Source organism: Microcaecilia unicolor, chromosome 12 (assembly GCF_901765095.1).
Source record: "Microcaecilia unicolor chromosome 12, aMicUni1.1, whole genome shotgun sequence".
In the NCBI taxonomy this organism is placed as follows: Eukaryota; Metazoa; Chordata; class Amphibia; order Gymnophiona; family Siphonopidae; genus Microcaecilia; species Microcaecilia unicolor.
The window spans coordinates 68,125,920-68,138,053 of record NC_044042.1 but is presented as its reverse complement, the minus strand read 5'-3'; the positions used below and the strand labels follow the sequence as shown (position 1 = coordinate 68,138,053).

General features: G+C 44.3%; 1 protein-coding gene across 2 annotated transcripts in view; it reads left to right on the top strand.

Annotated features, from left to right (window-relative positions):
- The first annotated feature begins 1,071 nt into the window (after positions 1-1,071).
- The window catches only part of CWC25 (CWC25 spliceosome associated protein homolog), a 72,873-nt gene continuing 61,810 nt past the window's right edge, over positions 1,072-12,134 (top strand). For both annotated transcript variants that reach the window (XR_003944014.1, XM_030221362.1), the window contains exons 1-2: positions 1,072-1,205; positions 1,292-1,464. Coding sequence is in view for 1 of the 2 variants with exons in the window: in XM_030221362.1 (XP_030077222.1) it covers positions 1,188-1,205; positions 1,292-1,464 (191 nt within the window). In the remaining variant the exon portion in view is untranslated. The remainder of the gene's footprint in view (positions 1,206-1,291; positions 1,465-12,134) is intronic.

Here is a 12,134-nt window from a genome sequence, read left to right as displayed (position 1 = left end):
AAGATATGGATGGGTGGGAGGTCCTACTGGGTGCAGAAACACCTGTGCATGCTCTGGGAAGCTTCAAACAGATTCTTTGAGCTACAGAACAGCTTCCTCATACTGGATCTATTGGATGCCTATGGAGAACCCCCATCGCAAGTAAACAATTCTGATGAGAAACAGCTGGTGGTGAGAAAAGAAGTGTGTGAAACAACTTTTGAAAATTAGCAGATGGAAAGAAAAGGGGGAAAAGCTACAGTATGGTTCCTTGTAGGTAGCCTACTTTACCTGTAGTCTAGGTAAAGGAGTTAGTGAAGATGGCTATAGATTTTTCCTGTTTGTAGTGTGTGAGAGGATAGACTCATCTGCATGTCCAAAGGTCCTTGCAGCATCTCTGGGTACATGGGGTGCAGGGTCATGGACTTGATGATACACTGCCTTTCTGGGGTACAACCAAAGCAGTTTACATGCAAATGTAATGTAAGCCACATTGAGCCTGCAAATAGGTGGGAAAATGTGGGATACAAATGCAACAAATAATAATAATAAATATATGCAGGTACTGTCTCTGTCCCTAGTAGGCTCACAATCTAAGATGCATCTACCAGTTTCCCAGAAGGCAAAAGGTCAAAAATGTGCACATATACGTGTGTTATATATATCAGTGATTCTCAAGCTGGTCCTGGAATACCCCTAACCATGTTGGTTTTCAGGATATCCATACCGAACAAACATAATACAGATTTGCATTCAGTGCCTTCACTGTATCCTTCGGACATCCCGAAAACCAGCCTGGCTAGGGGGCACTGTGACCGAAACACTGTTAGCTCATTGTACTGTACATAGGAGATTACTGACAGGTTTATCCGTGCAGCCACCTGGAAAGCAGAGAGCACATCACGCTGCCCGAAGTCAAGAACGAAGAAGCGGACAAACCTAAACTACACAATCTTCTATCAACACAGAGGCAGGAGCATGCGCAGGACGGGCTGTTGTGCGCTCAACTTGTGTTCCAAATCTTCATTCTTCCCCGGCTTTGATTCTATTTCTACTACGTCCTGCGCGCTGTTTGATGACGTAGCTCCCCACCGGAACGCGCGGGCGCTTACGGTCGTGGACTGGTCTGTTTGTGGTGGAGAATTCGCCGGTCTGGACTCCGGCTGCAATAGATTAGTTTTTCGCAAGCGAAGAGAGGAACCAACACTATGGGAGGAGGAGACCTGGTGAGGGATTAGGAGAGGGGACGTGTTGGCTTTCTCAGGTTCCCCGGGGACCCCCTCCTCTGACCCTGTGCTGTTTGTTTCCGTAGAACCTGAAGAAGAGCTGGCACCCACAGACGCTGCGCAATGTGGAGAAAGTGTGGAAGGCCGAGCAAAGGCATGAGGCCGAACGCAAGAAGATTGAAGAGCTGCAACGGGAACTGCGGGACGAGCGGGCCCGTGAGGAGATGCAGCGCTATGCGCAGGAAGCAGGCACTGTGCGGTAAGGGAGGCAGGGTAGGCCCGCAGGAGACCTTTCAGCCCAAGGCAGTAGGAAAAAAAAAACCCAGGAGACCCCCGAGGGGGAGGGGGGACGACAACAACGAGCCTATCTAGTCCATTTTATCAGCTTTAGCTAGGAGGTGGAGCTTGCTGTCGATTTAATACACCCAAAATAATAGCAAACGCTATTGAAACCAATAGCAAAAAATTAGAAATAATGGACTGCCCAAAGCATGATCCATCTGTAAAAGTTCTAAAGCTGTTCCAGTTGGATAGGTAGGTCTTAAAAGTTGGAGGACAAAAGATTTTTTTAAACTTATTTGACAGCTTTTTAATTTACTTGAAAGCTTCCCATATCTAGAAATTGCAGAGTCATGGAATCGGAGGTAGGGTATTATTATGGATTAAGAACTGGTTGAAAGATAGGAAGCAGAGAGTAGGATTGCGTGGCCAGTATTCTCAGTGGAGGAGGGTAGTTAGTGGGGCCCGCAGGGGTCTGTGCTGGGTCCGTTGCTTTTTAATGTATTTATAAATGACCTAGAGATGGGAATAACTAGTGAGGTAATTAAATTCGCCGATGACAACAAATTATTCAGGGTCGTCAAGTCGCAGGAGGAATGTGAACGATTACAGGAGGACCTTGCGAGACTGGGAGAATGGGCGTGCAAGTGGCAGATGAAGTTCAATGTTGACAAGTGCAAAGTGATGCATGTGGGTAAGAGGAACCCGAATTATAGCTACGTCTTGCAAGGTTCCGCGTTAGGAGTTACGGATCAAGAAAGGGATCTGGTGTCGTCGTCGATGATACGCTGAAACCTTCTGCTCAGTGTGCTGCTGCGGCTAGGGAAAGCGAATAGAATGTTGGGTGTTATTAGGAAGGGTATGGAGTCCAGGTGTGCGGATGTTATAATGCCGTTGTATCGCTCCATGGTGCGACCGCACCTGGCGTATTGTGTTCAGTACTGGTCTCCGTATCTCAAAAAGATATAGTAGAATTGGAAAAGGTTACAGCGAAGGGCGACCGAAATGATAGTGGGAATGGGACGACTTTCCTATGAAGAGAGGCTGAGAAGGCTAGGGCTTTCAGCTTGGAGAAGAGACGGCTGACGGGAGATATGATAGAAGTGTATAAAATAATGAGTGGAATGGATCGGGTGGATGTGAAGCGACTGTTCACGCTATCCAAAATACTAGGACTAGAGGGCATGAGTTGAAGCTACCGTGTGGTAATTTAAAACGAATCGGAGAAATTTTCTTCACCCAACGTGTAATTAGACTCTGGAATTCATTGCCGGAGAACGTGGTACGGGCGGTTAGCTTGACGGAGTTTAAAAAGGGGTTAGATAGATTCCTAAAGGACAAGTCCATAGACCGCTATTAAATGACTTGGAAAAATTCCGCATTTTTAGGTATAACTTGTCTGGAATGTTTTTACGTTTGGGGAGCGTGCCAGGTGCCCTTGACCTGGATTGGCCACTGTCGGTGACAGGATGCTGGGCTAGATGGACCTTTGGTCTTTCCCAGTATGCACTACTTATGTACTTATGTACTTATGTAGATATCATGAAATAAAAAATAGCATTAAAATTATTTGTAGTGGTAGAACCAGTTCTTATAAACTGTATTTTGTTCTCCTTTTTCGACACTGTTATATACAGTACAGATGGCCAAATTTCAGTATGGCTATTCTGTTTCCTGATGAGGAGCGGCCTAGTGGTTAGGGTGGGGACTTGGTCCTGAGGAACTGAGTTCAATTCCCACTTCAGGCACAGGCAGCTCCTTGTGACTCTGGGCAAGTCACTTAACACTCCATTGCCCCATGTATATTTAATTCTCTTTATTAGTATTTAATTTTTTACATTCATATACAAACATTATCGGAAATATTTGAAATTTAAACATAAGGAAAAAAAAGAAAAACAATTAAACATAGTAGATGACGGCAGAAAAAGACCTGCACGGTCCATCCAGTCTGCCCAAGAAGATAATTCATATGTGCTACTTTTTTTGTACTGTCCTCTTCAGTGCACAGACCGTATAAGCCTGGCCAGCCCTATCCCTGCCTCCCAACCACCAGCTCTGGCACAGACCCTTTAAGTCTGCCCAGCACTATCCCCGCCTCCCAACTACCAGTCCCCGGGCCCACCACCCAGCTCTGGCACAGACCGCATAAGTTTGCCCAGCACTATCCCTGCCTCCCACTGCCGGCTCTGGCACAGACCGTATAAGTCTGCCCAGCACTATCACCGCCGCCCAACCACCAGCCCCGGCACAGACCGTATAAGTCTGCCCAGCTCTAGTCCCGCCGCCCAACACACCAGCCCTAGCACAGACCGTATAAGTCTGCCCAGCACTAGCCCTGCCTCCTACCACCAGCTCTGCACCCATTCTAGGCTAAGCTCCTGAGTATCCCTTCCTTCTGCACAGGATTCCTTTATGTTTATCCCACGCATGTTTGAATTCCGTTACCGTTTTCATCTCCACCCCCTCCCGCGGGAGGGCATTCCAAGCATCCACCACCCTCTCCGTGAAAAAATACTTCCTGACATTCTTCTTGAGTCTGCCCCCTTCAATCTCAGTTCATGCCCTCTCGTTCTACCGCCTTCCCATCTCCGGAAAAGGTTTGTTTGCGGATTAATACCTCTTCAAATATTTGAACGTCTGTATCATATCACCCCTGTTTCTTCTTCCTCCAGGGTATACATGTTGGGTCCGCAAGTCTCTCCTCATACGTCTTGTAACGCAAATCCCATACCATCCTCGTAGCTTTCTTTGCACCGCTTCAATTCTTTTTACATCCTTAGCAAGATACGGCCTCCAAAACTGAACACAATACTCGCAGGTGGGGCCTCACCAACGACTTGTACAGGGGCATTCAACACCTCTTTTTCTTCTGCTTGTCACACCTCTCTCTACACAGCCTAGTAACCTTCTAGCCACGGCCACCGCCTTGTCACACTGTTTCATCGCCTTCAGATCCTCAGATACTATGACCCCAAGATCCCTCTCCCCATCCGTACCTAAGCCCGCTTCGGACTTCTCCAGTCGTTCACTAACCATCTCGTCATTGCTTCCAGGTTGCGGCGGGGTCGTGCCCCGTGAGGGAGGGCTAAGAGTCACTCCCTCACTACTGCTGTTCGCTGATGTCTGTGCGTTCTCCGAAGTAGACACTGCAACTACCGGCGCTCGGACTCCGCACGCCTCTAAGGTGAGCTGGAGTGTAGTGGGGGTCCCGAGGAGGCTGGGGCTACAACCTTTCCCTTTCTTTTCCCCATAGCTCACAAAAGCTCGCCAAGTGGATGCTCTATTCCACCAGAACAACACTTGGGTTTGCGGAGCACTCAGAGCACGCTTCTGCTCCAAAACGCCATCTTGGACCCCCATCTCACCCCATGTAAGCCGCATTGAGCCTGCCATGAGTGGGAAAGCACAGGGTACAAATGTAACAAAAATAAATAACTGTTGTTGTAATCTGCTTTGGGAAGCCTGTTGTTGTAAAGATGGAATATATTGAAATTAAATGGAAGTAAAATTAAACTCTCCTTTCATTGGGGCACATAAAATCACATCTTCATCTGTTTTGTAGAAGTTTACATTTTAGATACACAAATATTATTCTGTTTTAAACATGTTTCAGGGTCAAGTGGCTTTATAAGTCAACATAAAAATAAATATTTTGTTTCATGCAGATTTCTTTTGTTTAAACATAACTAAATGGGCTATAAGCCTCTAATGCAGTCCATTGGTTTTCTTATATTTTGTTCTTGTGATGACTTATACTGTGCCAAAACTGAAAACCCTTTGGTCAATAATAAAAGGAGCTCATTGTGAATACTATCCACCTTAAAAGTTTGTTTTGTGGCTGTACACGAGGAATTGTGATATTGAATAAATAAGTATATGTATTCTATAAATCAATGTAGAAAACAATTAGCACAAAATACATAGTTTATTACTGCTGTTTCTACCAGTGCAATAATTTTTAAGCCGTTTTATTGATATTCTATTTTATTTCATGATACATATCTAGATACAGAAAACTTTAAAATTTAAAAAAAAAAGTGTGAAAAAAATCTTATTCTCCACCTTTTAAGTTACTGCCTATCCAATTGGAACAGCTTTAGACGTTTTACAGATGGACCACACGTAGGCAGTCCGTTATTTCTAGTAACCTTTTGCTATTGTTTGTTCGCCTCTTCAAAAAAATGTAGTAGATTGGCGAGGCAAGATTTCCTTCACTAAATCCATGTTGACTTTGTCTCATTAATCCATGCTTTTGAATGTGCTCTGTAATTTTGTTCTTAATAATAGTCTCTACCATTTTGCGCAGTACCGACATCAGACTCACCGGTCTATAATTTCCCTGACCTCCTCTGGAACCTTTTAAAAAATCGGCATTACATTGGCCATCCTCCAATCTTCCGGTACCATGCTCAATTTTAAGGATAAATTGCATATTATGAACAATAGCTCCACAAGCTCATTTTTTCAGCTCTATCAGTACTCTGGGATGAATACCAACGGTCCAGGAGATTTGCTACTCTTCAGTTGTATAAATGCCCCATTACATACTCCAGGTTTACAGAGAATTCATTAAGTTTCTCCGACTCGTCATCTTTGAATACCATTTCCGATACCGGTATCCCAACCAATCTTCCTGGGTGAAGACCAAAGCAAAGAATAATTAATCTCTCCGCTACTGGCTTAACTTCCCCTGATCGCCCCTTTTATCCCTCGGTCATCTAGCTGTACAACCAATTCTTTTGCCGGCTTCCTGCTTTTCATATACCTAAAAAAACATTTTTCTTTGTGTTTTTGCCTCCAACGCAATCTTTTTTTTCCCTCTTAGCCTTCCTTATCAGCGCTTTGCACATTCCTTATGCTGTTTCTTATTATTTTCAGTCAGTTTCTTCTTCCATTTTCTGAAGGATTTTCTTTTAGCTCTAATAGCTTCCTTCACCTCACTTTTTAACCACTCCGGCTGTCGTTTGGTCTTCCGTCCTCCTTTTTTAATACGCGGAATATATTTGGCCTGGGCTTCCAGGATGGTGTGTTTGAACATCATCCATGCCTAATGTAAATTTTTGACCCTTGCAGTCGCTCCTCTTAAAAAAAGTTTTTTTTTTCACCGTTCTTCTCATTTTATCACAGTCTCCCTTTTTTAAAGTTAAACGCTAATGTATTTGATTTCCTATATATACTTCAAAGCTAATATCAAATCCGATTATATTATGATAATTGTTATCAAGCTGCCCCATCACCATTACCTCCCGCACCAGATCATGCGCTCCACTAAGGACTAGGTCTAGAATTTTTCCTTCTCATCAGCTCCTGTACCAGCTGCTCCATAAAACTGTCCTTGATTTCATCAAGGAATTTTACCTCCCTAGCTTGCCTAGCATAACATCTTCTCAATGTTACATTTGCCCAGTCAATATCGGGGTAATTGAAATCGCCCATTATTATTGTGTTGCCCAGTTTGTTTGCGTCCCTAATTTCCTTTAACATTTCTGCATCCGTCTGTTCATCCTGGCCAGGCAGACGGTAGTACACTCCTATCATTATCCTTTTCCCCTTTACACATGGAATTTCAATCCCCAGTGATTCCAAGAAGTGTTTTGTTTCCTGCAGAATTTTCAATCTATTTGATTCAAGGCTCTCGTTAATATACAATGCTACCCCTCCACCAATTCGATCCACCCTGTCACTACGATATAATTTGTACTCCGGTATGACAGTGTCCTACTGGTTATCCTCCTTCCACCAGGTCTCAGAGATGCCTATTATATCTAATTTTTCATTTAGTGCAATATATTCTAACTCTCCCATCTTATTTCTTAGGCTCCTGGCATTCGCATGTAGACATTTCAAACTATGTTTGTTCCTATTTACATGATGCATAGTACTTGACAGTATTAATTTGCAATCTTTTGTCTGATTTTTATTTTTATTTAAGGACACCTGATCTACGGTCTCTTTTGCAACCTCACTATCAGGATACCCTAGCTTTCCTGTTTTAGTGATATCTTTGAAAGATACCTTATCCCAAACCATGCGCTTTTAAGCGATTATCGGCCTTCCCCCAGTTTCTAGTTTAAAAGCTGCTCTATCTCCTTTTGAAATGCCGATGCCAGCAGCCTGGTCCCACCCTGGTTAAGGTGGAGCCCATCCTTTCGGAATAGGCTCCCCCTTCCCCAGAATGTTGCTCAGTTCCTAACAAATCTAAAACCCTCCTCCCTGCACCATCTTCTCATCCACGCATTAAGACTCTGGAGCTCTGCCTTTCTCTTGGGCCCTGCGCGTGGAACGGGTAGCATTTCAGAAAATGCTACCCTAGAGAATCTGGATTTGAGCTTTCTACCTAAGAGCCTAAATTTGGCTTCCAGAACCTCTCTCCCACATTTTCCTATGTCATTGGTACCCACATGTAGCAAGACAGCAGGGTCTTCCCCAGCACTATCTAAAATCCTATCTAGGTGATGCGTGAGGTCCGCCACCTTCGCACCAGGCAGGCAAGTCACCAGGCGATCCTCATGTCCACCAGCCACCCAGCTATCTATATGCCTAATGATCGAATCACCAACTACAACAGCTGTCCTAACCTTTCCCTCCCAGTCGGAGACATATCCTCCTGGTGGGCAGGTCCTGGCTACAGGAGTACTTCCTACTTCACCAGGGTGATGCTGTCCTTCTAGGAGACCTCCCTCCTCCAAGGTGGCAAAGGGGCTACCAGACTGGAGGTGGGACTTCTCTACAACATCCCTGTAGGTCTCCTCTATGTACCTCTCTGTCTCCCTCAGCTCCACCAAGTCTGCTACTCTAGCCTCAAGAGAACGGACATGTTCTCTGAGAGCAACACTAACCTACGATTCCTCCTTTAAACCCCAATCTTGTGTCTCATTAGTGGGTTTAGCCAAGTTAATGTGATTTCTGGAACTTTCAACATTATATACCCATAGGTGGGAGTTCTGTTAATTCATTTCTATCCTATTCTTCCACTAGAAGGGGAAAAAAAAGGTTGCAGCCACCCAAGGCTGCAGTGCTATTTAAACACATTGCCAGCATTAGTAAGCTAAAACTTTTAAAATAGGTACAGGTGAAAACAAGTTGTTGTCTTAAATATCAATAAAGAACTATTTGGGCCACCTGAGTAGCAGAATGCCTCACAGTATGCTTTGATTATGAGCCTACTGTATGAGACAATATCAAAAAGATTTGCTGAAATCCAAGTAAACCACATCTAATGCATGCTTATCCCAGGGTTTTCTACAATTCTATGAATGCTTTTATCACTTTTACCTCCAATGAAAGGTCAATCCATGCATCAATCACCCTTTCCATGAAAATATATTACTCAGTGTTACTCTGTAGTCTTCCCCTTGCATTCTTATCTTTTTTGGAATTGAACTCTGTCACCAGCTACCCAAGAAGCAACTGAACATATAACATACAAGTTTCAAGTTTATTGCAATAAAAGATGTTAAGGTGCTCATTTTCAAAGCACATAGAATGTGTTTCACTAGTATAGGCCTCTAGCACAAAAAATATCTTAGGAAGAAGGGGTCTCAACAGTTTAACAGTCAATGGAAAAAGCAACACAGAATGAAGATAACACTAAAAATGATTCAGTATATATGGTGATAATTTATCTGCAGAATAGGTACTTTTTTAACTAAGCCTAAACCCTTTTCTTCTTTTAGCTTTCAATTTGATAGGATTTTTCCCCCACTTTAGTTAAATATGACTTTCCTTCTTTTACCATATTAACACAAAAGCATTGAAACGGAAAAATTGGGAGCAAATGAAAACCACCAGGCCCACCTTGCCTTCTCCCTTTCCTTATGCGCTGTTAACACTACAGATCCTGCCTGATTTCTGAAATTCCATCTCACCACAGGTGGTCTTTGTGCCCGTCCTATACCTTTTTGAATTCCAGCACTGGGCTTGACCTCATCACTTCCATGTAACTGTCACTTTTGCAGTTACCCCTTGTAGTCTTCTGTAATGAGCCCCTCCTGGTAGAACTTTTTCCACTAAAAAATTATAGTAGAACAATTGGATTCTACTTCAGGTGGAACAATAGTCACGTGACATAATTACTTCTGTTTTTTCTTTTCTTTAGGAGTTCCAACAAAGACAAAAATATGAAATGCAGTAGCATCTCACTAAAAAGGAATTGGAGGAAGCACAGCATTAATGGAACTTGTCTACCTTGGCTTCAGCAGCAGATTCCTCTGGTGGAATCCCTGTCCCCCCTCCCCCGCATCTCTGTCTAACCGCAAGCATGAGCTGCTCGGCGCCAGAAGTTCAGATTGGTCCCACAATTTTTTTTTTTTTTAATATCTTGTTTATTGACAACTCAAATTATCCATAACATTAACAAAACAGTGAACAGGACCAATGCACCTTCTACGCTAATACAATCTCAATCTGCGGGTCCTTAAGAGTTTTATTCCTTTTTTTCTTTCCCCCCCCCCCTTCCCCCCCCCCCCCCCAAGTTCCCCCCCTCCCCACCACCCCACCTCCCTCCCTATTGCCCTTCAGGAGTTCAAGACTCTACTTCTCGCCACTGATGTCAATGTGTCCCAATATGGAGACCATATCCTGCAGTACATGTCTCCTTTTTCTGAAGATAGATCCGCCACAGATTTCCGTTCTAGTGAGCACATCTGAATCATCAACGACCGCCACTGGCTGACCGTGGGGCTCTCTGCCGATAACCATACCTTCAGGATGGCTTTCTTCCCCATTAGACAAGCTCTTTGCAGGAAGGCCCTCGCTCCTGCTGGCGCCTGTCCTTGAATAGAAAAGATATGGAAGAGTTGTCTTGGGGAATGGAACCATTTGATGTGCCACATTGCAGATACGTGTTCTGCTAGCTGCTTCCAAAATCTATGAATTTTTGGGCATGTCCAAAACATATGTCCCAAATTTGCATTAGCCATCTCACACTTTGGGCATGAATCCGTCTCCCTTAGCGTGGCCCTGTAGGCTCTATGCGGGGAGATATAAAGCCGAAGAATAAATTTATATTGTGTCTCCTGCCAGCTGACGTTTTCTGTTAGTTTGTAGTTCCTCTTTAAACAGGATTCCATCTGCTCCTGAGTGACATGAGTTCCCAGTTCTATACTCCATTGCTGTGCCAATTTGGTGTAGTCCTCTTGTTTGGAGTGTTCTCGTAGATGTGCATGAAAGTATGCCAGCGGAATTAGAGATTGGGCATCCAATCCAAGCATAGTATTGTAGTTTTCCCACGATTCCAGACTCAAGGCTTGCTTCGGCAGCGAGTGCACATAATGTTTTAGCTGTAAGTATGCGAAGGTATCCCTTCTTTCCAGCTTAAACTCTGTGCAAAGTTCTGAAAAGGGCTTTATCTCGCCTTGATCATCAACTACATGGTATACATATCTCACTCCCTTCCCTGCCCATGCCTGAAAGGTTCTGGAGGTACTTCCCACTGGAAATTCAGGATTACCTCGGATGGGGAGCAGGGGGGAAATACACCTGTTAAAGCCATAGTATTTACATAACCATTTCCATGTCAGTCTCAATGGCTGGAATATAGGGGACACTGGGCCCAACCTCAACACACCCCCCGCCGAAGCATGTAGCCAGCTCGCAAAGTGCCCTCCCCTAAACCATTGTGTTTCTACTTGTGTGTTGGAAAAGAACTGGGTAGACCTAAACCAGTCCGAGAGGTGGCGCATTCCACTTGCTACCGAGAGCAAGCGTAGATTCAATAGTCCCAACCCCCCCTTGTCCCTGGGAAGCATCGCTCTTTTTATGGACATGCGTGCTCGTTTACCCTGCCATAAGAAGTGGTTAAGTTGTTTCTGCAACCATCTCTCGTCCCCGGCTCGTAAGTACATGGGTATCATCTGGAATGTGTAAACCCAGGCCGGAAACAGAATCATGTTATAGAGGGCTACCCTCCCCATCAAGGACAAGGGAAGGCCTTGCCAATTGTGTAATGTTCTACCCATTTTGTCTTTCAAATGGTTCATATTAGATGAGTAAAGTGTGTCTAAATTTATTGGAATGCGCACCCCGAGATATGTCACCTCCTCCTGGGCCCATTGCAGTGGGAAGGGTCCCTGCCACTCTGTTCGTATCTCCACCCTTGAGGGAAGCGCCACCGATTTTTTGGAATTTAAAGTGAAACCGGAGTGAAACCCAAACTCATCTACGACTTCTAAGAGCCTAGTTAAAGATTCCTGTGGCCTGGTCAGAGTCAAAAACACGTCATCCGCAAATGCTAGTGCTTTTACCATTTGGCCCGGCAACTGAACCCCAACTACCTCTGGGTCAGCCTCAATCGTACATAGCAATGGCTCTAAATACAGTAGGAACAGCAGGGGTGAGAGAGGACAACCCTGTCTTGTGCCCGATTTTATTTCCAGCACTGATGACTTCATACCATTTACCAACACTCGGGCCGTTGGCGCCTCATAAAGTGTTTTAACTGCTTTTAAAAACCAATCCTCTATGCCCACATGTTCTAACACTTGATATAGGTAATTCCACCGCACCTTGTCAAATGCTTTTTCAGCATCCAAACTCGTTAACAAAAGTGGGGTCCTTGCTGATCTACATTGTGCAATGGTTAATAAGACTTTTCGCACGTTTAACACTGATTGTCTGCCTCTCACAAACCCCACTTGATGTTCTCTT